Here is a 25999-nt window from a genome sequence, read left to right on the forward strand (position 1 = left end):
CCATCACTATGTCCAACATTCCTCCCCCTTGCATCCCCTTCAATTTCTCCTCTCCACCACCATATCCAACATTTCTCCCTCTCATTCTTCTATTCCCCATGTATCTCTACCTCACTCCTCTCTCTCTCTCTATGCCCAATTTTCCTTTCTTCCTTTCCCCATGTGCACCATCTCTCACTCACACACTCATGCCCATCAATTCTCCCTTTCTATGTCCCAAGTTAGTGCCCACATGTTGAGTTTGTGCCCCCTCCCCCCTCAAGCTGACACATCCACAGAAGCCACAAGGGGATCCCTGCCTGTCCCCCGCTGAAGCTGAAGCCACCGGTGGGGATGCCTCCCTATCTGCCTGTCCACGGCACCAGCTCCCACCCCCGAAGCTGACCCTGCTGACATGCTCACCCCCCCCCCCACACACACACCCAGTAGCAACTCTGCACAGGGACGGGCCATGATGGCATGTGCAGAGGCTCACAAGTCTTCTCCACGACATCAATTCTGACGTCAGAGCGAAGGTTCCAGGCCAGCCAGGCAGCCCATGTACCTCCAAGGGTACGCATACCACGTGTTTAGAACACTGCATTCGAGAATCCCTTCCCGCCCCCTAACAGCCACCCAAAGCAGGGAGGTGTTGACACCTCAAAGTGGGCACAAGCAATTGAACAGCCAGTGGGCAAACGGCCTTCCATGGAACACCTGCCATACGTCACCAGATAACAAAACCCCACTCCCAAAAGCCACACTTGAGCCAGAAAGTGGCCTCTGCATTGACGCATAACGGAAGCCAAGGCCAAGATACTTCAATCTGAACTGGTGTGGGCACCCCAGCCACACCCACCTCAGTTTCTGGACTGTGCAGGCTCACTGGGACCTATTTTGAGGATGCTTGAGGGCCAAGCGACCTTGCCCACACTAGGAGCCGACATGCAGAACCTGCAGTCAGGGAATGGACATGTGGACCTGTTGAACTGCCAATACATGTCCACACCCACCCCGGAGCCCAAGCTCCTGCACCTGCTGAAATTATAAGGAACGAGTGGTACTGGCTCCCACAGCACCTAGCCACAGCTCCTCCTAGGGGAACTCCATTTGAAGTGGAAGCCAAGTGCGTAAGTCACCGATTGATATCCTGTCCCCCACAACATAAGTAGGTTCTGCTCTATCTTATCCCTGAGGCCCCTACATTGGTACACCATGCCTGACTGCTGAAACTCTGATTAGTGTCAAAGACCGTATCTGCATACACTGAAAGTAACCCATAATCCCCCAGCGAGCCATCCCTCAAATATGAGCTAGCATCAAGAATAACCTCTGCCAGATAATAATATCCCTTGACATGGGCTAGCTATGCCTGCACTTGCCAAATCAGTGGCGCTGTCGCTAACTGTCACCGTAGCCACACTACTCTACCTCATGTTGCTTTCCACCGTTACTGGAATCAGCAATTCCGCCACCTGGTACACTGTCCCCTCACTGGTAGAACTCCCGTGCCGCTCCTCCACAGGGCAGGGTCCCAGTCCTGCAAGAAAACAGAAGGAAAATGAACAGTTACTGACACTTCACTCCCTCATGATGGCCCTGGAGGAATGTGCACACCCGGCCAGCCCTTAACGGACCCAATCCCAGAATGACTGCACTCCAGCGATATGGCATTTGTAAAAAAAGGGAAAGGAGGGGGCAAAGGAAGGCCATGTGGGAGTCCCCAGCGAAGCCCACACATGCCCAAATCAGGGAATCAGGGACTGATGTTGTCATTGAAGCCCTAAAGCCCTCACGCCCTGCCGGAAACTCCAAGGTCGATACAGAGGAACTGCTACCATCACCAGCACCTCCCATTACAAGCACGGGATCACCACACAGGGGCTGACATTTAGCTACGGGCTGCAGGAGAACTGTGTGCACCGAGACACAACTGCAAGGCCTATTACACTTTACTGACCTAGTGCTGAAGACTCTGTGGCACCTGGCGGTATATGGCTGCCTCCCTGCAAAGCTCCCCCCTTCCTGCTCCAACTTTCTCACTACTTCTGCAGTTTTGAGCGTGACTATGCTGCTGCCTTGGACTTTTGCGGCAGCAGCGACTAAGTCGGCCCCAAGCTAGATAGCCCACCTGATCTAGTTCTGTGTCCTCATCGATTGAGTTTCCTTCCTGCCAGGATAGCTCCTCGCATGCTTCTTCGCTGCTCCAGACAAATCTGGCGTGTTCATTGATGCAGGTAAGGAGAAAAGGCACTGCCGAGACAAAAGCTGCCTCCGAGGAACAGGAAACAGGTTTTGAGCTCCCAAGGTCCCAACTTATTTCCCTCCCAGGGCCGCCCGCTCCCATTGCCCCCATCAATAGATTTAAAATTCACATGGCTGAAAAGCCTTTCCACTAGTGCCCCCTCCTGCACACCTTCCTTTTCTGCGCCTACCACAGCCTCTGACTTACACCCTCTTCTCCCTACTCCCCCACTGCAAAGACCCTACAGCTGATCCTGACCAGCGACCAACGTGGGCCTTCCAGTCCCAAGTTAATGCCTGTCGAGACAAGCTCTTGGGCTCTAACTAGTAATAGAAAATACACAGAGACAAAGTGGAGCATCCAAAGCAGGCAAGGAGAGTAATGTTTATCCAAGACGACTTACTAAATTGCTTGCCTGCTTGGGGTGTTCTATCAGTATTTATTGCTACAGCCTAAAGTCAGAAGCCCGGAAAACACTGCACAGAGCAAGAAAGCAAACTGTAAAAACTGCTTAAAAGGTGTCATAATTGAAAAAGTTTCAGACAGGTTTCTGGAGGACAGATTCAATATATTGCAGCATAGAATGGATCTCCCCGTTAGAAAATGCTATGTACCTCCAATTGACCTGGACTAGCTACAGAGACAGAACATTGGGATGGATGAATGATTGGACTGACCCAGTATCGCCCTTTTTATGTTCATCTTATCCTGTGCATTTAAGTGAACTAAGACAGCATTTGGACTATTTTCTGCATGCAAATTAAAACTAATAAGTGTAATAATAAAGAACAACAATAAAATATCAACAAAGTACAGAAACAATGTCTTCCAGCTTAAGAAACACTCGGTTTTACGGCATGCATTAGTACTGAATTTAGCACAGAACATTTTCTTTTATTTTGATTTAAAGCATTAGACTTCTTCCATTACTTCAAGTTCATCTACCAACATGCAAAACAATAGCATACCACATATCGGAGGCAAATTGATATGTAATTTGTGTTTTTCTTTTTCTTCCTGAGAACACTTGACTTTTTTCGTCAGTCCTACCAGAAGAGGGACCTTTTCACTCTCAGATGCCTCAGCTTTAATTTCATGAAGGGGGGTGGTGGAGGAAAGAGAGAGCAAGAGATCTCTTTGCAGTGATGTAGCTCTAATAACGTTTAGCTGCAGGGGTGGTGAGTATGTGCGTGTGTGTAGGAGGGAGCAAAGGAAGAAGGCAAGTGGGGGGGGGGGGGGGAGGGCGATCTCGGTGGTGCTGTTGTTACTCTTGCCTTTTGCTTTCTTTTCTTTTTTTTTTTCCACCTCTTTTTTTTCTATCATGTTTCTCCTACAGCGGCTCCCGATCCAGCTCCTGAGGCTCGTCTCCTCCAGTCCAGATCTTGGCGGAGGCCTCTCGGCTTTTAATCATGCCCCTCTGTCTGTGTGTGAGTGCAGGCAGGCTGACAATGATTTCCTCAGTGATTACGTACAGAGCGAGTCCCTGCGGGTTAGGGGCCCCCTCTGGAGCCATCCTGATGGCTTTGGGGGCCTTGCTTCTATTTTCCATTATTATGTGGACTACCGGAGCGACAGCGCAGTCCAAGACCTTGCAGGTTTGTGTTGAGGAGGGAGCACACAGCAGCGCACAGCTTCTCCTGCTCTTGCCGAGCCAGGCGTAGACTTTAGAGAGCAAGAAAGAAGCACATCCAGCTCCCAAAGCTGGGGCTCCAGCAAGCGGCAAGAGAAAAGAACCAAAATAATTATTATAATAGCCCCAACAACGAAAAACACATACAACAAAAATCAAAGCGGGAGCATTTCATTTTTTACATTTTTTTTTAATTTAAATCTTTTGTTACCTAGAGGAATGTGCATTTTTCCCATTTTTTAGTTACTGTAAGTGCAACTCGATGGGTGATTGCTGATTTTTTTTTTTTTTTTACTTATTTTTAAAGCATTCTTTGCCAACTGTCCAAAGAGCAGACTCGCTTTGTTATATAGCAAGACACCAAAAGTGTGCTTTTGTTTTGTTTGTTTTTTTTAATTACAACAGAAAAGAAACAGCATATTTTTACTACGGTTGTACAGTTAATATGTAGATTTCTAGGAGGAAGAAGACGAAAAGCAATTAACACAAGGGGGTTTTCATTTTAATAAAAGTATTTGCATTTTTTTCAAAGTTTTTTTTTTTTTCCCCGTAAAAAGAGAAACCCCTCAAGCAGCTGCCAGGGAAAGGGAGGGAACAGAGTGTATTTTATAGAAACTCATCGGTAAATAGTGTTAGCTTTTACAGGTCTGAAATTCAACAACTCCAGCTCTTTGCTTTTAGGATGTCTCGCCGCAAGCAAGCTAAACCAAGATCACTGAAAGGTAAGAAAATATATTGACTCTTGCTTTTTGCTTGTGCACGATAACTCAACTAAAGTGTAAACCAGCACCAGCCTATTATTCAGATCAGCTAGACCGAGCAAATTAAAGAGATAAGGAAGCATCCGAATAAACCTGAGAAACGTGAACAATGAAAAGTTTGGGTTTTTTTTGTCCCCCTCCCTATACCTACATTGTGTCTTCAAGAAATGCAGAAACGTTTTATGGTTTTTCTTTTTTTAGTTTTCTCCCTTTTAACAACAACAATGATATAAGGTTACACGCTAACTGAAATTTGTCCAAGCATGGCCGTGGGCACTAACCAACATGGAGGAATTTAAAGCAAACCATCGGAATCCCCTTCTCCCATTTCATATTAGGTGGCCCCATGCAGGATAGCAGTCAAGGTTGTAACAAAAATGATGCACATTTCGTAGCGGGTGACTACTTTATACGCTACCCTCAATCGACCCGGTCCCCATTCCTCCCGCCCCCCTCCTTTCCTAAGCAGTTAAAGTTGTATACTTTTGACAGAAATATTGAAAACTTTGGTTGTTGGACGTGGACGTATGCTCGATTTGCCGTTCTTGTTGGGGGCTGCCGCCGCTGCTTGGAGCAGTCCGGATGGGGGGTTATCTATCTGGAGTTGGAGCTTAAGAAACTGTGCTGGAATGTTAGTTTGGAGCGTCGAGTCACGTGACGCCGCGCCCGCCACAGGCTGAGAGACTCGGCGTGGGAGGGGCGGGGGCAGCGGCGGCGGCGGTTACGCTGGTGCCGTGGGGAACGGGAAGCTCGCGGTGTGTAGAAACCTGAAATGGAGAAAGGCAAACAAAAACCCTAGGCTGGGAATCTGACGGGGGAGGGGAAAGAAAAGCAAAAAAAAAAAAAAAATCAGCGCCAACGGCGTTCTTTCTCCTGTTTTCTGTGAGGGTTTAACCCGGGGGGAGTTTAAAGAGGTGGTTGCGGCCAGGAGCGTTCGAGTGGGGTCAGAGGAGGGGGAGGGGGCACGTCGCGGTGGAATTAAAATGGATTCCACGACTTGCCACGTAAAGGCTCCCATCATTAAGCTTGACGTCTCTTACCTAATGAGGGAGTTTTCTGATACATTTTTTTTTAAATTGTCAATGTTACCTCCTCCTCCACCCCCTCGAAAAGTACTACTGGACAATGCAAGGCTAGACAATGGTGAGAGAGGAACAGCTAACTTAAGAGCCTTGACCGTGGGCTACGTTTCTTTGCCAGTCAGAGCCTCGACTCGCACAGTAAAGTTGCTTTCAGCAATCTGGTGTTAGACCAAAACTTTTTATTTTAACTCCCCCCCCCCCCTGTCTGCATTAAACTGCAGGCTGAGCTGGCCTTTTTTTCGCTTGAATTAAAGGAGGTTAGAAATTTAAGATTTAGAATGCATATTATGCTCTATGTAATCATTGGATAAATGGAATGCGATAGGTTCAAATCATTCTAGTAAAATGAGTTGAAGAAATTGCTTGAGCTGTATGGATTACTAAAATGAAGTTGTCTTAAGGAATTTACATTGTAATCCCCCATCTCCAAACTCAACAAAGGGGAGGGGAAGGGAGCTAGTGCATTCATCTGAGTCCGATAGAGTCTCTCTTTTCAGCTTAAATGACATTTGTATATATCATTGTATTGCTGTTCTACAGCCTGTGCAAAAAGTGACCTTTTAAACTTGCTTTTTGTAGTAAACCCATAGGAAAAGCCTCCCCCCCCTCTCAGCATACTACCGACTAACCCATCTTTGCAATATTTTCAATTGATTTATAAAGGGTGACTTAAATATCTTGCAGAGAAAAGAGTAAAATAATTACTGTGGTGGATCAGTGAACCTTTTAATGACAGCTGCTCACAAATTTAGTAATTAGTTGCCTATCCTTTTTTTTCCATTAAACTGTCATGTCTGTGACTTGCATACTTTTCAAGTTTATAAAACCTTCACAGAAAGGAAAATGAGATACTTAAAATTATATCTTTTTGAATACTAAGCATGTAATTGCAATTATCCATTTGCCTGCTCTTATCCCTTCTAGAAAAAAAAAGATCTTTTAATTTTGTTACTTCTGTTTGTTTTAAGTGGTATCCATCTTGATAATAAAGTGGTAGTATGACTGTGAGTTCCTAGCTTAGATACCCAGAATATGCTGGCTACATGATTTAGCGCTGTGCATTTAAGAGAGCCTCTAAAATTTTACAGTTCTTGCATGTAAATGCATTAATTTTTTTCATTGAAAGGTCTAGCTTCAACCTTTTACTAAAATTAGATCAGGGATCCTTATGATGTGCTCAGGTAATCTTTCACAAGGTCAGTTATTTGAAATAAATCACATTAAAGATAAAATGACCATATTTGCAGCAAGGCCACTTTCAAAAGTAAAAGTTTCAAACTGTGATGTAGGGTAGTGCTTAAGGAGGCATAATTTAGGAGTTCAAGGGTGAGCGCCTTGTGACAAGCCCAAAGTTAACAAGTGGGTGAGCAGCACCCCAAAATTGGGCCTCGCAGTTGTGGCAGGCTTGAGTAAGCTTTGCTTGCTGTGACCTGGTCAGTCAAGGGATGGAGACTGGAGAGTTTGAAAGGGGGTGCATAGGTGGACCAGAGTGGTCTCCTCCTGTGGTGTCTCAACTAGTTGGGTAAGCACAAATTAAAATACAGCAGTGGGAAGGCTCCCCTAATCAGAGCTTTCCCTAAGTGGTCAGGTGGGTTCGGGGCAGGAAATCAATTAAAAGCAAGCGTCTCTGAGGTTCAGGACTTCTTCCTGCTCCTCGGAGGCAGCAGTATTCCCATTCCCACCCTGAGTAAGTAAGGTTTATTGAATATATTACTCTGTTGTGTTTCCTTGTTGCAGCTTGGGGAGTGGGGGATTGTGATATCTGAGCTAGTCTTCAAAAGAGGTTTTTGAACAAGGCCTTAACCATCTCTAGGGTGATGATGGCTGGGCCCAAGTTTTTCAACTCAGTCGTAGAGGTCTTGGACTATTGCTGCTCTTACTGACTGTTTGTGATGGAGTGACTCTTGCCTAATGTACAAACTCATATGGCAGGTAGTCTTTTTTTTTTTTTTTTCCTAAGCATTATTTTGATTGCTTGCTAACTTTGTCCCTCACTAATAAATTAAGTTACGACTGATTATACCCATTTAGTTGTCTTACAATTTTTTTATACTTAAACTGAATTATTGGTTGTGCATATGTATATTGCTTTAAACTGGAGTGGTGAATGCCTTGTGGGAGTGGTTGTGTGAAACAGGTATATACAGCATATAAGAATGACAGCGTATTGTTGGAGAATTTCAGTGATTTGATAAAATACAGAGGATTTCATCACTGTATGTTCTGTACTAAAAACACAATATTGGCCAAATTTATTGCTTTTTTTTTTTTCTTGAGCTGAAACTTGACTTATGCTTTTCAATTTTGCCCTCCTTGTTGCATGTCTAAATCTGGTCACTGGCATCCACTAGCACATGCAAAGTAGCCTGTTTGTTTTAGGTGTTATCTTGTATATTGTGCTTCCCTTAAACCAATTTCAAAAGAATCAGCTGTTTTGTTGTTGGGGTTTTTTTCCCCTAATATACTTTTCAGTGTTGGTTTTTTTTCCTGTAGCATGGTTTGTGAAAGCAAGAGTGGGAATGTTTTCTGTAAAATGCAACCCTATCCCCATTTTTTACATGAACAGATTTTCCCCTTCTGTTTTGACATTTTTTTTATAGCTTACAACTTTTTAACTGACAGAATGACAATAAGTGTTGTTGACATCGTGACAGCTGTGATCTAACTCAGGAAAGTTAGTCAAGAGTACAGTAGTAGTTAAGTCATGTAATTCAATGTAAAAGTAGTATCTTCTATACTATGTTTTTATTAGCCTTTTTTTTTCTTCTTCTAAACCTGAAAGATTGAAATTATACTAAGACCACTGAGTTGAGTCTCGGATATAGACGTGGTTTTCTTTGTTGGCTTTCTGACCTTGTTTTCAATGATCACAGTGCAAAACAAAAGGTTTTTAAGTGTGCATGGTAATTTTTGGTACGGGTACTTTAGTGTTTGTTTTTTTTTCTCTCGGTTTAACTAAGGATGAATATTTCCACACCTTACAGGTTTTATGGTTTTGAAGCAAACAGATGAAAGTTGCAGGATGGAGAAAATCAAATTTCTAGTGAAGTCGGTCCTATCAGTAATTGAACCCTAATTCATTTTCTTTACACAGTCAAAATGAGAAGAAATAATTTATTGAACCAACCTCTGGGCCACTGATGATTAAAGTGTTAGGCAAATTTTCTTGTAGTTGTCAAAAATCCTTACTGATAAACTTGAAGTTTAAATGTGATAAACTTTTTTTTTAATATTTATGTTCAACTAGTTTTTGCTTTTAAGTAGAATAGGACAAATCATGAAAGTTATTGGGAAAATTATAGCTCTGAAAGTAAATTTTCTGGCATAAACAAAAAACAGTGTACCCGTGGACTCAAAAACAAAACAAAAAAAACGCTTGATCATGGTTGATTTCAGGATCTTAAACAGCACTGACATCTTAAAGGGATGAAGGCAGAGAAGTCTGTAGCATTTTCAATAGCCTTCAAAGTCTGGTGACAGTGTGAGTGGATAGCTGCCTTTCTGTTAGGCTGTAAAAAGGGACGTGAATATATGAAAAATCAGAAGCACAAAGGAACTTGTGATTAGGTGTGTTCCTAGTCAGGCTTTTTCTGACTTTTCAGATTAGACTCACTTCCCTTTAAAACCTGCTGAAGATATTTTCATTAATAGTAATGATGTTTAATGATTATGATAGAACGTAGCAGCATTAAGCTTCTAGCATGGACTTTTACACTGACTCCTCTCAATATCAATGCAAAATTGCAAAGTCTATGTTTTGGCTTCCTTTCTGCAGCCTAGAAAAAGTTCCATACATGGAGAATCCACTATTGTTAGTTGTTGCTTCACATTCTAGATTCTTTTCTGTAACTTTTTTTGTGTATATTTTGATGTAACTGTGTTACTGTTTTCCTAAAGACCTTTTTCTGCCCATTGTCTGCTTGTCCTGGTTTTCTATTCAGTTTCATGGAAGCAGCAGTCTGGTGTGTGTACAATTCCATGCCATTTCACAGGATGTGTGTGCATGCTTCTTTTATTTTCAGTGTTGGTATTTAATTGTAATCTATTTGACATAAACCTCCACAATTGGTCTGCAGGAACTTTGTGGTGAAATACACTACAATCGGTAGAACTAAAGAGAAGCAGAGCCACTGTACTTCATTCACTAAATTTTGTTTTATTAATAAGTATATCTACCAGTGTTGATTAAAAACTATTTTTGCACCAATAAGGTGAATGTTAGGTTGCCTATGATCCACATAAATATATCCTATTTTCTTTAAAGCTTAAAAGTCTTTCAGTTTTTTAAAGGAGAAAAAAAAATCTATTGACTTCAACTCAATATACAGCCAACATTTTTTTTTTTTTTTTGAACTATGGACCTATCAAATAATTATTGCAAGCATCCCAGACTAGATTTTGCGTGAGTATCACTTTTTTCCCTGTACCCTTCTTCCTAATTTATTACTGCTTCCATAAATATAATATATCTGATATATAGCTTCTTGCAGTGGTAGAATTATATTTTATGAGTGGAATTTTTATTTTTCTGTAAGAACTACTTCAGTAGAATATGGTGGAGAATGATTTCAGATGCTGAATGTCTTGGCAAGCAAGACAAACCTCTGGCAAATGCTTTCCCCCAGATGTATTTGGATTTTTCCATTGGCTTCTGTGGTGCTGTCAGAGGTCAAAATTAGTCCCACTGGGAAAAATGCAACTTTCTAATCCCATTTCAATTAAATGTGGCCTTGTGCATTTCTTGCTGAGGGACTATGTAGATACAGAAGGGAGGGAACTTGCCGCTTTTGTTGTTGTAGAAATGTAGGTTTGGATTGACATACATTGGTAAGAGTAATAGAAAGTTAACTTCACTGCATTTCAGTTTTTTAGTTCTGGCGATGCTACGGATATAGAATACTGGATTTGAAAACCAGCCTAAGGATAATGTCCCAAAACAAAGTAAGAACAGCAGGCTGAGAACCTAGGAAACCAGGGTTCAGATCCTACTGATGCATTACTAGCTAGTGTGCATTACTGCATTGTGTGCAAATGGATGCAATTGTTAATGGTGTTAGCACATGAGTAACTCTTCCAGTTAGATTGTAAGCATGCTGAAGGCAGGGAAATACTTTTCATTAGTAGTCCAAGGCAAACTGCATTAAAAATATAGAAAAGGCATCAGCTAAATCCAAATTAGATTTTAGCATGCACCACAAGTTTATCTTGAAAGAGCATCTCCACTAGTTTAAAGTTAAGAGAAACCTAGACAAGGTAGCTTTTGTGCTGACGGTGGTGAAAAGATGGGGTTGGTTATGAGAAGAATGCAGATCTCCAAGAAGATAGTACGTATGTATGTGAATAAATATTGAAACTTAAGATCCCGAGGGGGAGCATCTTTCCATCCCTACTTTTTGTTGCTTGACTTGGCACTGTTTCTCAATATAGAAATTTGGCACTTCACATGGCTCCTATCACTAAAATTCTCATTGTGACTCTTGTAGTGCAAAATAATTAAACCAGCTTTAAGGCCTGTTCTGCAACTTCTTCTTTTTATAGAACAAGAGAGAGAGAATTTTTTTATGGCTGTAATGTACCTATTTGCCCAGTCAACCCATTCACAAAGCTTTGACTGAGCTCTTCCACACTACTACTACTATTTATCATTTCTATAGTACTGAAAGGCATATGCAGCGCTGTACAGTACTTCCCCGATATTTACGGGGGTTCCATTCCAGGAACCCCCGCGAATGTTGAAAAAACCGCAAATACGGTTTTTAGCGGGGCAAACAGGAGAGGGCAGCCAGAGCGCCGGCTAGTGAAGGAAATCGCTCACGGTATGCTCTGACTGCCTCTTCCTGCACTAAAGTCAGGCCTCACCAATCGGGAGCTGCATGTCAAAGCAGCTCCTGATTGGTGAGGCCCGACTTTAGTGCATGAAGAGGCGGTCGGAGCATACTGCGAGTGATTTCCTTCAATAGCCGGCTCTCCGGCTGCCTTCTCCTGCCCGGTCGGAAAATACCGTGTATGACTGGGACCATGAATCGCCGACCGCAAATGACCAGGGGAGCACTGTACATGCAAATTTAACATGTAATAGATGGTACCTGCTCAGAAGAGCTTACAATCTAATATAGACAAAAAGGATATGTAGGGATTGGGGAGTTTCTCACAGAGAATGGTAATATGGACATAGATATCTTATTGTGAGTGGGAGTTAGGAGTTAAAAGCAGCCTTGAAAAAGTGAGCTTTTAGCTTGGATTTGAATACTGATAGAGATAGAGCTTGATGTTTCAGGCATATGGCACAGCAAGATAGAAGGAACGGAGTTGGCAGTGGAGGAGAAGTGTACAGATAGGAGTGACTTAACCAATGAACAGAGTTTGTGGGAGGGAGTATAGAGGGAAGATATTGAGTGGCTGCTGAATGAATGCAGTTGTAGGTCAGTAAGAGGAGTTTGAACTGTATTTGGAAATGGATGGGGAGCCAATGAAGTGACTTGAGAGGGGTAATGTGAGTATGGCGGCTCTCACGAAATATAAGTTGTATAGCAGAATAGTGGACTTATTGAAGAGGAGAGAGAGGGTTGAGTAGAAGACCTGAGAGAAGAAAGTTGCAGCAATCTAAGCAAGAGGTGATAAGAGTGTGGATAATGGTTTTGGTAGTGTGCCCAGAGAAGTCAGATTTTGGTAATAATATAGAGGAAAAAGCAACAAGCTTTAGCGGTTTACTGGATCTGAGCAGAGAAGGAGAGAGGTATAAAAGATGACTCTGAGGATGTGAGCAGATAAGACAGGGAGGATGAGAGTGTTGTCCACAAAAATAGAGAAAGGGGTGGGGTTTAAGTGGAAAGATAAGAAGCTTGCTCTTAGCCATATAGCCATAGTCAGTTTTAGGTGGCGGTGAGACATTCAGGCAACAGAGTCAGACAGGGAGGCTGAGACATGGGCCTGGATTTGGATAGAGAGATCTGGTGTGGAGAGGTAAGCTCTAGCAGTCATCGGAATAGAGGTGATACTAAAAATCATGGGAGGAGATCAGTGCACTGAGGAAGCAGGTATAGAGGAAGAAAAGGAGAGGTCTAAGGACAGAGCCTTGGGGGGTACACTGATTGATAGTGAGAAAGCAGCGGAGGAGGATCCACCATAGCATACACTGAAAGTGCAGTGAGAGAGATAGAGAGGTAGAAAACCAGGAGAGAACAGAACCCTGGAATCCTAGTGAGGACAATGTGGCGAGGGGGTAATCTATAGTGTCAAAACAGCAAATAGATAGAGAAGGATGAGGATAGAGTAGAGGCCCTTGGATCTGGCTGGGAACAAGTCATTGGAGACTTCAGCAAGAGCAGTTTCTGTGGAATTCAGTGGGTGAAAGCCTGATTGAAATGGGTCAAGAATAGCTTGAGATGAAAGGAAGTCTAGGCAATGGCAATGAACAGCATGTTCAGATAGCTTGGATAAGAAGGGAAGGAGGGAGATGAGGTAACAGTTGGAGGGACACATGAGGTCTAGTGAGGGATTTTTGAGGAGAGGTGTAACTGCGGCATGTTTGAAGACATTGGGAACAGTTGCAGTGGAGAGAGATAGGTTGAGGATGTGACAGGAGGGATGACAGTGGGAGAGATGGTGCTGAGTAGGTTGGTGAGATTTGGATCAGGGGAGCCGGTAATGGGTTTGGAGGAGGAGAGAAGTGCAATTTCCTCTTCAGTGACTTTGGAAAATGTGACAGGGGTTGAGGGAAGGTTGGCAGAGGGGACAAATGGAAGGAGGATGTGTGGGGAAGGCGACCTGGTTGAGAACTCAAGGTGAATTTTCTGAACCTTGTCATAGAAGAACTCAAGTCGTAGTTTTGGGGGGATTTGCGATGATGGCACTTTGAGTAGATAGTTTACATTACATTACAGATTTCTATTCCGCCATTACCTTTCGGTTCAAAGCGGATTACAAAAAGAGTTATGGAAGAAGGGTTACAACGTTAGATCAGAGAAGGTTTCCAAGAGAGGGAAAAGTAGGATCTGGGGTTAGGGAGGGGATGGTAAGAGGGGGGTTAAGCTTTATCATGGGATTTAATTGTAGCTTAATGTAATTAAGCTTTATTAAGGGATTTCTTGAAGAGTATAGTTTTTATTTCCTTTCTGAACATCTTGTAATCTGGGGTTGTTGTCAATAGGTTGGAGACTTGATTGTCTATCTTCGCTGCCTGAGTGTAGGAAAGAGATGTTGAGGGTTAGAGCTAAGAGGTTTAGTTAAATGGGCATAGTATTCTTGTTTGACAAGTGAGAGGGCAGACTGAAAGAATGTCAGCAGGAATTTGAAGTGTATTAAGTCAGCATAAGTGTGGGATTTAAGCAGATTGGGCATAGGAGCGCCGGTAGCAGATGTTGGAGGTCAGCCAGGACTGGGGTTTGGTGCATTTTACAGGATGTGAGATGGGAGGAATGAGTATATGTACTGTAGAACAGAGGAGAGAATGGTGTTTTAGGAGAAGACAGCTTCATCGATGGACTTGAATGACATTGTATTATCTATCCTGATTCCCCAAGATCTTCCCCTGGCTCTGAAGTCTCTGAAGTCTGCTCAAAACCTGTCACCTGCTCACTAACTCCCAGCCATTTCCCCTGGAGCCCTGATTCTCATTTTAAAAAGGTGCTTAAAAATCTATAGCTCACTTTCTTTCCTGGTTTTCTTGTGGGGACTCTCATCTACCTTACTTTCTATCCTAGTAAATGTATATGCTTTCTCTCCTGTAAAACGGATCCGTTAATCTTGCATATGCCCGCTTTTGCTTTATTGTATTTGCTGTCCTGGTTTCTCTGTTAATCTGCATATGCATTCATACTATCTCTACAAATTCCCCAAGATCTTCCCTTGGCTCTATGAAGTCTGCTCAGCACAAAGCCTGTCACCTGCCCACTAACTCCCAGCCAATCCCCCCTGGAGCCCTGATTCTCATTTTAAAAAGGTGCTTAAAAGTCTGTAGCTCACTTCCTTTCCTGTCTTTTTTGTGGCACGAGCAAATTTTATTTTTACCCTTTCTTAAATCTTGCCTTCTTACCCTCGCTCGGTGCTCATATAACTATGCCTTTCTACACGAGGACTCTCCCTGGTAAGCCTACTCTTCTAAGCTACTTCTCTCCCTCACCCTATAACACTAGCTCACAGGCAATTTTGAACACATTACCATTGTCTCACAACCCTGACTAGTCTCACCAATATAAGCTTATGAAAATCTCCTATATCCAGGATAAATCTTATTGTCCACTAAGGAGGTTCCTTCCCTTCTCCCCTCACCATGACTACTGTACATCACTTCCTCCTCCTCCTAATGCTGACTTTTCCCAGTCTCTCTCTTCACCCAAAACCATGCAGCTCCCCTCCATGCCACTCTTTGAATTCACCACCTCACTCTCGCTTCTATCCTTCACTTTCTTCTCAGCTCTTCAGCTTCAACACTTTCTGCTTCTCTTCCAGCCATCCTCACTCTTTCTGTATGCATCTAGATCAGACATGGGCAACTCCGTTCCTCGAGGGCCGGAATCCAATTGGGTTTTCAGGATTTCCCCAATGAATATGCATTGAAAGCAGTGCATGCAAATAGATCTCATGCATATTCATTGGGGAAATACTGAAAACCCGATTGGATTCCGGCCTTCAAGGACTCATGTCTGATCTAGACTGTGGCACCTCCCCCTCCCTCCCACCATTACTACCAATGCCTCTTGTACACTCACCGTATTCTCTTACTCCTTCTCTTCCTCTTTGTTAAGGACATAAAGCCCGATCCTGTATATGCTTAGCAGTAAAGAACAATAGCTTTTTACCTCATATAGATCATGCTAAAACCTCTTTACATATACACACGTGGGGAGTCTCAGAATGCCACCCTGACATATGCGGTAAAGTGTGGCAGCACTCCTCACTGGCTCTACCCAATCGTGTGATATTGTACTATTAATTATAAATCTTTTTTGTGATTTTTTTTTTAATATTATAAATATTATTATTTTATGATATTTTTATTATACAGTATATAAATATAGTTTGAAACTGGGTGACTTTCATACAAATCACTCAGTTCCATTACTCAATTTCATTCAATAGAATTCTTTTTCATTCAATATCTTTGGATTCGATATCTCTTATTCAATTTCTCTTATAACTTTCTTTGCACTTTTCAATTCCCATTAACGCTAAGGAATACTACTTAACTTTATGTTGTTGTTACACTTAGGTGGGGATCAGTGTGACAACAACAAAGTTAAGTAGTATTCCTTAGCGTTAATGGGAATTGAAAAGTGCAAAGAAAATTATAAGAGAAATTGAATAAGAGATATTGAATCCAAAGATATTGAATACAAAAGAATTCTATTGAATGAAATTGAGTAATGGAACTGAGTGATTTGTATGAAATTCACTCTGAAACTATATTTATATATGTAATTAAAAAATCATAAAACAATATTTATATTATACAAAAAAATCACAAAAAATATTTATAATGGTACAATATCACAGGATTGGGTAGAGCCAATGAGGAGTGCTGCCGCACTGAACCGCATATGTCAGGGTGGCGTTCTGAGATTCCCCACGTGTGATATATTTAAAGAGGTTTCAGCATGATCTGTATGAGGTAAAAAGCAATTGATCACTTGAGTTACGTTTTAGCCATTTTTGTGATTGATTAGCAGTAATGAAAGCATAACTGCCAGAATTCTACTGAATTTAAAACATCTTGAATGATTTGGGAATAATATTCTAATTCTGTTTTAATTATTTACTGGAATGATCCAAACTTTATATTATTATATGTAAGGCAAGAATTCTGCAAGGCTTGGTGCAGCCATACAAAGATCAAGGGATATAGGAAAAATGAAAAGGATCAATTGGTAGCACAAACTGACATGAGCCTCCTTCAGGAAGGAAAAAGTTAGAACTTGTCCCCTAGGACAAGAGAGATCAGACAGTGTGGTGAGCACATCAAGTTGCCTTGCCAACAGTAATGCTTTTTGAAGATATGTAACTGATAAATGGGAATGAATAAAAAAAATAGAATTGATATTGGCTTTAGTCTCCAACCTAACTGTCCATAAATGGGATAGCTTCTCCGCTTTGTCATCTTCATGAATCCATAGTATAATTTTTCTTTCTCAATTTACTAAATAAAATTTTAATTTCAAGGAAAAGGCAGTACAGTCTGTATCACAAGTTCTCACTTAAGATCAGTGTGGAATAAATTATTGAAATTATGGGATTATCATCAGGTTGTTATAGATTTTTTGCCTATTCAGGGAAATGGAGATTTTATTCTGGGTAAGACTAATGTCATTTTTAGATCTTGGGCAAATAAAGGGGTTAAGTTTATTGTTCAGATTTTGGATGAGTCAGGGAGGTTGAGGAGATTTCCAGAACTATCCTTGATTGTTGGAAATGGGCCAGGGTCTTTGTATGCAATTACAACATTACGTGAGTCAAATAAGAAGAGGGGGTCTTTCATTGGGTGTTCGTGAAAGATTTATAAATTTTTTTGAGTCTCCTATCTCTGTATCTTTGTTGCATAAGTTGTGGTGATGCTTGATTCCAAATAGAACATATGAAAGTATTATACAAAAATGGTGTGATGAATTAGGGATTCAATTGTCACTTCACAATTTTAGTCAAGCCATTCATCGTTTGCCTAAAATTATTATGGGATATGTTTGGAGAGAATGTACATATAGAGTTTTGCATAGGGCGTATTTCTCACAGGTACAAGCATTTCATGCAGGTTTAGTTAATTTTCCTATTTGTATCAAATGTGAGAAAGATCTGAGTACTTTATCTCATGCATTGTGGAAATGTCATCTTATTAAATCTTTCTGGTCTGCCATCGTATTATTTTTAGGATCATTATGGAATTGTCAGTTGGTGGAATCTCCAAGGGGGGTGATATTTGGTAAAGCTGCAGCTTGTGGGGTTTTTGGTCAGGGAAGAAGTATTCTATTTCAAAAGGCATGTATGATTAGTCATAAATGCATTTTGCAATACTGGTTACAGAAAGATTCGCCTAGTTATTGGCATTGGAGGAATCAATTTCATCGTTTAATTTTATTTGAGGTTTGGAAGGTTCGTAAATTTCCTAGAAGAACTCGGTTATTTTTGAAAATCTGGACCTTTATATACAAAAATTATCCTCTAGAGCAAGAAGTATGATTCTTAATACTTTACATTGAAATTTTGGAATCGTTCTTTGCATTTTTAGTATTTGGTAATTGATGTCACCTTTCATTCTAGGGTTGGGGTGGTAATAGGGGGATGATAGTAATATATGTGGAATTATTTTAATTGTATTTTGTTTAATTCATTTATTACAATGTTATAATTAAAAATTATGGGGGGGAGAGGTAAATAGGGGGAGGGTATTGAGAGATGTAATGGGTAATTTTGGAAATATATTTTGAAGAAATGAAAAGACATTTGATGGAAATTAATATGATGAATTTTAATGTAATGACTTATTTTATTATATTGTATATTTACTGGATTTCTTCAATAAAATGTTATAAATTAAGATACCACTACTTATGTTGAGGTACTATTAGCATATACCGTATTTTCAAGTAGATAACGCGCACCCGTGTAAAACGCGCACACGGGTATAGCGCGCAGAAAACACAAATTTATGTACAGAAATTTTTATATACCGCGCACACCCGTATACCGCGCATGCTGGCCGACTCTCCTTTCGCCCGCCCCGACTCTCCTTTTGCCCGCCCCGACTCTCCTCTCCCCCTTGAAGTCCTGTCCCCACCCTGAAAGCCTGATGCCCCCCCCACATCCGATTCACCCCCCGCTGGACCGCTCGCACCCCCTGCCCGAAGGACCGCTCACACGCACTCCCACCCGCACCCCCACCCTGAAGGACCGCTCGCACCCCCACAACCTCCCGACCCCCCCCCCCATCATGTAGAAGCTCCTACCGGTGTCCTGCTGCTTTCTCTTGGCGGTCCCGGCCCTTCCGTGAGCCCTGCGCCTGCGCTGCTTCCTCTTCCAGCGGTTCGCCCTTTCTCTAACGTCAATCCCTCTTGCCCCGCCGACTCCCCGACATGATCGGGGCAAGAGGGAGCTCAAGCCCTCTTGCCCCAGCCAACCGCGGCACCCCCGACACGATCGGGGCAAGAGGGAGCTCAAGCCCTCTTGCCCCCCGACACGATCGGGGCAAAAGGGAGTCCAAGCCCTCTTGCCCCACCGACTCCCCAACTCCCCGACACGATCGGGGCAAGAGGGAGCTCAAGACCTCTTGCCCCAGCCAACCGCGGCACCCCCGACACGATCGGGCCAAGAGGGAGCTCAAGCCCTCTTGCCCCCCCGACACGATCGGGGCAAAAGGGAGCCCAAGCCCTCTTGCCCCGCTGACTCCCCAACTCCCCGACAATATCGGGCCAGGAGGGAGCCCAAACCCTCCTGGCCACGGCGACCCCTACCCCCACCCCGCACTACATTACGGCAGGAGGGATCCCAGGCCCTCCTGCCCTCGACGCAAACCCCCCTCCCCCCACCGCCCGCCCCCCCCAAATAACCTCCGCCCGCCCCCCCAGCCGACCTGCGCCCCCCCCCCCTGGCCAACCCCCCCACCCCCTTCCCTGTACCTTTGTGTAGTTGGCTGGACAGACGGGAGCCAAACCCGCCTGTCTGGCAGGCAGCCAACGACGGAATGAGGCCGGATTGGCCCATCCGTCCCAAAGCTCCGCCTATTGGTGGGGCCTAAGGCGCCTGGGCCAATCAGAATAGGCCAGGGAGCCTTAGGTCCCTCCTGGCCCAACCCGACCATGTGCCAAAGGCCCCGCCCCCAGGAGGGACCTAAGGCTCCCGGGCCTATTCTGATTGGCCCAGGCGCCTTAGGCTCCACCAGTAGGCGGAGCTTTGGGACGGATGGGCCAATCCGGCCTCATTCCGTCGTTGGCTGCCTGCCGGACAGGCGGGTTTGGCTCCCGTCTGTCCGGCCAACAACACAAAGGTATAGGGAAGGGGGGTGGGGGTGTCGTGGGAGTCGGCCAGGGGGGTCGCGGGTCGGCTGGGGGGTGCGGTCGGAGGTTCTTTGGGGGGGCGGTCGTTGGGGGGAGGGGGGTTTGCGTCGAGGGTAGGAGGGCCTGGGATCCCTCCTGCCCATAATGTAATGCGGGGTGAGGGTAGGGGGTCGCCGTGGCCAGGAGGGTTTGGGCTCCCTCCTGGCCCGATATTGTCGGGGAGTTGGGGAGTCGGCGGGGCAAGAGGGCTTGGGATCCCTTTTGCCCCGATCGTGTCGGGGGGCAAGAGGGCTTGAGCTCCCTCTTGCCCCGATTGTGTCGGGGGTGCCGCCGTTGGCAGGGGCAAGAGGGCTTGAGCTCCCTCTTGCCCCGATCGTGTCGGGGGTGCCGCGGTTGATTGGGGCAAGAGAGCTTGAGCTCCCTCTTGCCCCGATCGTGTCGGGGAGTCGGCGGAGCAAGAGGGCTTGACGTTAGAGAAAGGGCGAACCGCCGGAAGAGGAAGCAGCAGGACACTGGTAGGAGCTTCTACATGATGGGGGGGTTCGGGAGGTTGTGGGGGTGCGAGCGGTCCTTCAGGGTGCGGGTGGGAGTGCGTGCGAGCGGTTCTTCGGGGTGGGGGTGCGTGGGGGGGGGGAACTATGTAAAAAAAAATTTTATATAACGCGCTCATGCGTATACCGCGCAAGGCTATGCACGGTTTGTAAAAACACGTATAACGCGCGCGTTATGCGTGAAAATACGGTAGACCCAGAAAATAAAAAACAATTCCATAAGCTTTATATTTCAAGAAAGATAAACATTTTCCATGCAATAGGTGAGACATTCTAGACAGATGGCCAATATCCCATAGCCGCATGCATCTTAAGAATGAATCCACTCCAGATTTTTCCTTTTGCCTCCACTGTACTTCACTGGGCTCCTTAGCGCCACCTGCAAGTGTGCCTGCAGGAGTGTTTGTTCTGCTCTCCCCATTTTATTATTTTATTCGGTGTATTTTTTTGTCCCTATTTCAGGGACTTTAGTGCTTGGAGCATTTTTTCAACTCTACTCACTTTGTGAACACACAAATTTCAGTCTGTAGCTGACAGGCTGATCTCAATGGGTACCTGTTAGCTAGCCTGCATAGTTTTCTTTGGAGCTTAGGGCTGTACCTGAAGTGATCTCGCCTACTGTTCACCAGGGGTCAAGTGCAGGCTGTTGGGCACCCTTAGGAGACTGGGCGGTTTCACAGGGTGGTGGCTGCATTTTCTCTCCTCCGCCTGTCCTGGTGCCCATCCGTTGGTCCGCAGGGAACGAGGTGCAGTCAGGCATGGGCTCTGATTGGTCGCCCAAAGATCAGTTTTCCAGAGGCATTCCCAGCATGAGGCAGTGATTCTCTCACCTAGCTACTGTTAGAGAGCTGAGGCAGTCAACAGATCTTCAGACAGGTCACAGTAAGTACATACTTGTGAGGTGACTTGGAGGTTGGAAAAGTGGGGTTTTCAGTGTTTCTACATGTTTCCCTGTATTCCCCCCACCTGAAAAATCCTAAAATCACAGATTTTATGTGTTTGGAAAGTATAAAAAATAATGCAAATTTGATGCCAATTTCTTGATGGCAGCCATCTTGGATTTTTAGCAATCTTTTTTCCTAAAGCATCCTTCTCTAAAACTGCAAATATTACCTAGAAACTTGTTGGGATGGTGTCCTAGGGCTCTCTTCATGTGGATTCTTGCCATTATTGTGCAAATTTAGTGCTTTTAGAGCATCTTTGACATTGAGCTTAGCCTCTCCCCTTCTGAAGCAGGTGACTAAATGCTCAGCTAGCTTGACGGGGCAGCCGTCTTTACTTTCGAGGCTTGGCATAGCTGTTAGTTCCATAAGCCTGGCTGCGGACCCTCCGTAGCCTAAGAAATGCAAAGTTAAGTTCTCTAAGGTTGGCTTTACGCCCCAGGAGCCGGACTCTTTTTTTAGACTTAATGAAAGTTTTGTGGAATGAGTTTCAGAACAGGCATTCTCTCCCTGCACAGTCTCAATCTGCCTCCACGGCGTGTCTCAGTGGTGTTGCTCCTTTGGCCATGTCCTTGATTCAGCCTGCCGCTGTTCTTGCACTGCCTGATCCTGATCTGGTAGATCCTGATGCGGATGACTCGCTTGCTGACTCCTTATTTGCAGGTGCAGTGCTTCCCGGGGCGGTAGATCAGGGACTGTATGCTTGTTGTGTGGATCCATCTGGGGTTTTGGAACCTGGAGATGATCCCACAATCCCGTGCTTATTTTAAGTCTGCAGTTTTACCGGACCTTATTTCTGAATCTTTGCAAGAGTTGAATTTTGTCACTCAGCCATTTCCATCTACTTTGTGGTGTGCGCTCAGTCTGCTACCTTTCTCTGGCAACCTTGATATGAGTGTTCTGGTCTTGGAGCAGTATAACACTCTGGAAGATGCTCTTAAAATTGCCAGAGTCGTGTCACGCTTGTATCCTCTGGTACAGAAGTGTTAGCAGCTTTTGGGTCAGCCCAGGGTAGATTCTTTGGTTGCACAGGTGACTAAATGCACTTCTCTACCCAGTAAAGGTGGTGTGGTGCTAAAGGATATGCAGAACCGCCGTGTGGATGTGGTCCTCCAGAAACTCTTTGATGCAACTACTAAAGGCATCAAAGTTGCTTCGGCAATGTCCTTTGTGTCTCCTTTCTCGACTGTGCACACTTCTTTTAGCTAGGACAGATTATATTTAATGTGACCATTTATTTTTTCATCAAAACGGGACATCTATTAATATTCAGCCCCGCCCCCAATTTCTTCCATTCATTTTTCATGTACACACAATATCTTATTATCTCATAATGGTAACCATAAAATTTAAAAAAACACAAAGCACCCTATACGCAGAGAAAATGTTAATTATCATTTATATTTGGGTGGGTTTTCAACGATGTCACCTCAGTAACTATAGAAAAATAGACAAATATAGTGCAAAATATAGACAGAAGATATAAATTCTCAAAACTGACACATTTTTATCACTAAATTGCTGTCTGGTGAATTCATGAGTCTCTGGTTGCGTTTCCTTCTGACTGTGCATCCTATCTTTTATTTCTTTCTGCACTCAGGCCCAACAATTGTCCCTTTCTATTCCCTCCCTCCTTCCTTCCTATGTCCTTAGTGCCCCCAGCGCCTCCTTCCTATGTCCTTAGTGCCCCCAGTGCCTCCTTCCTATGTCCTTAGTGTCCCCAGATCCAGTGTCAGTTCTCCTTTGTATCTTTGTTCCAGAACTCCCTCTCTCCCTCCTCTGTTATGATCTTGCCTCTCTCTGCTCTTCCTCAGGGGCTCTCCCCCTCTGTCTGCACCTCCCAAAGTCCTGCTTCTGCCTCCTGTCTTTCCCCTTTGGTCCAGGCCTTTATCTCTCTAGTCTTTCTTCTACTTACAACCCCCCTTCTCTGCCGTTTTCTCTCCTTCCTTCATCCCTCCTTCCTATGTCCCCTCACTGCCTTCTAGTGTTTGTCCCACCCCCTCCCAAAAAGCCTGCCGGCCTACCTCCCACAAAGCCAGTCTGCCTGTCTCCCCCCCCAAAGTCAGCCAGTCTACCTGCCTACCTCCCCCAGAGCCAGCCTGCCTGCCTCCCCCAGAGCCTGCCTACCTACATCCCTCCCCCAGAGCTAGCCAGCCAGCCTGCCTGCCTACCTCCTTTCTCCCCTCCGGAAAACAAAAGCCTCCCTCCAGGCCCGATTTAAATTTCCTCCCCGGTCCACCGCCGCTGCTCATCTGCTGCCACTACTCGCACCCGGAAACCTTCTTCCCGACGTCAATTCTGACGTCGGGGAGGACATTCTGGGCTAGCCAGGCAGCAATTGGCTGGCCCAGAACGTCCTCTCTGACGTCGGAATTGACGTCGGGAAAAAGGCTTCTGGGTGCGAGTAGTGGCAGCAGAGGAGCAGCGGCGGTGGACCAGGGGAGAAGTTTAAATCGGGCCTGGAGGGAGGCTTTTGTTTTTTTTTTGGTGCGGTAGGGGAGGGACAGGAAGTGATCGCCTGTCCCACTGTCCCTGAAAACGGAATATTTTGGCATCTCGAAACTGTGTGTGGGGACAACGGGACAGGGGATCCGAAAACGGGACTGTCCCGTTCAAAATGGGACGTATGGTCACCTTAATTATATTGCTGGTGCATTGTATGATCTTATGCAAGTTTTGACAAAGGTGTCGGCATACTCCAGCTCTGCTTGCAGGTTGCTCTGGATCAGACAATGAGCTGGTGATTCCACTTTCAAGGCTACTTTGGCAAGACTTCCCTTTTTTCACAACTGCAACAATCATTTGGCATAGCAAAGTCTCAAGTTGCAGTTGCAGCAAGCCATTCAGAAGGGGTTCCCTGATTGGCAAAATTTAAAAGATCAGTATAGTTTGCCAGGCCTATGCTTCCAGACAGATTTCCTAGGACATCAGGCTGCCCAGTGGTATAAAATAATATCAGAATATTTGAACAAAAAACCAAAAACTAGTCTGAGAGACATTTGAAGCATTGAGATTTAGCAGCAGATTTCTGCTTCTCAATGGCCACGGATTTGGACTTGGAGGATGAGGTGTATAGCGTCAGCTTCTTTGAGACAAACTTGGTTTTTCTTGTTACACAGATCTTTGTGGACCCCTGATAGAGTACAAAAGTTAGATAGTTCTAAGTCTAATAGAGGCTGGTACTGTCATCTAGACATAGGGACACTGGATCATTTGTTGTTCTATTGTCCTTTGAAACTCAACTTCTGGAGGTCAGATTAATACCATACTTGAATCATCGATTCCATTGACATATGATTTGGGATGATATTGCATAGTAAACCTCCATTGGACCGATATAAATGTTGGCTTTTCCTTACTATGACTGGAATAGCCATGGAAATGATTAATCGCAATTGGAAAAACTGCAATCGCCTTAGTTTTGCTTTTTGGTGGGCGAATATATGCCTATGTTATAAGTATGAAAAGATGAACGCTGACATGCTGGGGCACAATAAGATATTTAAGTTAGTTTGGGGTCCATTTGACGTCTTTTGTGGATTCATTATAGTTGTCTTTTTTTATTTTACCGTTGTTTTAGCACACACATCCAGGGGAGGGTGGGAGAGGGGATATCTCTTATTTGTTTTTGTTCCCTGATAGAAAAATTGTAACCCAAAAATATTCACTTCCCTTCAGTTCTTTTTCTGTTTTCTGTCTACCTACACTTGATGAGCTGAAGACTATAACTCGGGGACTAAACCCAAGGAATAACTCTTTAGAAAATTTACCTCCTACTATCCTTAAAAATCATTTCAATATTTTTGGTCCATTTATACTTGACATGATTAATAAAAGCCTTTCCACCAGCTATATACCGCTTTCTTGGAAATCCGCTCTTGTATTTCCAAAACTTAAACAAATAAACATATCTGAAAATCAAATCGATAATTACCGTCCTATCGTTAACTTACCTTTTCTAGCTAAAATAATTGAAAAACTGGTCTTCAATCAACAGTCCAATTTTGCGGAAAAAAAACTAACGCTCTGCACCCCTACCAAACAGGTTTTCGGAAAAATCACTCTACTGATCTTTCTCTCATCGGTTTAACAACCTGAATCCACTACTTTAAAGACCATCGTAAATCCTCCATTCTGATTTCCTTAGACCTTATATCGGCTTTTTGACACAATTAATCATTCCCTATTCCTTACACGATTAGAATCCATCAGTATCTCTGGTACAGTTCTGCAATGGTTTTCTTATTTTCAGGATCAAAACTATAAAGTCAGTTACAATGACTCTATTTCTTCCACCATTTACCAAAGCTATGGAGTCGCTCAATTCTTTCTCCCCTTCTTTTTAATATATTTTTTACACCATTGCTTACTTTGGCCCAATCTATAGGTTCCACTGTATTTACATATGCCGATGATATCCAACTTCTCCACCCCTTAAATCCCACATCACCTGATGAAATAACAGAAATCAATCAAAAACTCAATAAAATCAGCTTTTGGCTTTGGCATAACAAACTTTCACTGAACATCCTTAAAACTACTACTGTCCTTTTCTCGCTCTCTCCACATGAACATTTATGTCTACCTATCTGTATTGATTCCTCCTCAATTCAAAGGGATAGTAAAGTCAAACTTCTCGGAGTCATTTTAGACAAGGACCTCACCTTTCACCAACAAATAGTGCAGTTATGTAGAAATGTTTTCATAAGCTTAGGCTCATCTGCTCTATCTCTTCTTTTCTTGATTCCCTCCCCTCAGTATTCTGATTCACTCTCTTGTAATTTCAACCATAGATTACTGCAGTGCCCTTTATCAAGGTATAATCCAA

The 25999-nt window shown here is 43.8% G+C and overlaps 1 protein-coding gene across 13 annotated transcripts in view; it reads left to right on the plus strand.

Annotated features, from left to right (window-relative positions):
• The first annotated feature begins 3631 nt into the window (after positions 1-3631).
• Positions 3632-25999, plus strand: part of ZNF521 (zinc finger protein 521) — a 796659-nt gene continuing 774291 nt past the window's right edge. For 3 of the 13 annotated variants that reach the window (XM_033933834.1, XM_033933829.1, XM_033933830.1), the window contains exon 1: positions 5572-5758. Coding sequence is in view for 8 of the 13 variants with exons in the window: in XM_033933829.1 (XP_033789720.1) it covers positions 5599-5758 (160 nt within the window). In the remaining 5 variants the exon portion in view is untranslated. Of the gene's footprint in view, positions 4577-5238; positions 5371-5568; positions 5759-7335; positions 7385-25999 lie in introns of those variants that run through there. The other 10 variants (XM_033933831.1, XM_033933833.1, XM_033933837.1 and 7 more) reach the window with 8 other exon arrangements.

The sequence above is a fragment of the Geotrypetes seraphini genome, chromosome 2 (genome assembly GCF_902459505.1).
Source record: "Geotrypetes seraphini chromosome 2, aGeoSer1.1, whole genome shotgun sequence".
Classification (NCBI taxonomy): Eukaryota; Metazoa; Chordata; class Amphibia; order Gymnophiona; family Dermophiidae; genus Geotrypetes; species Geotrypetes seraphini.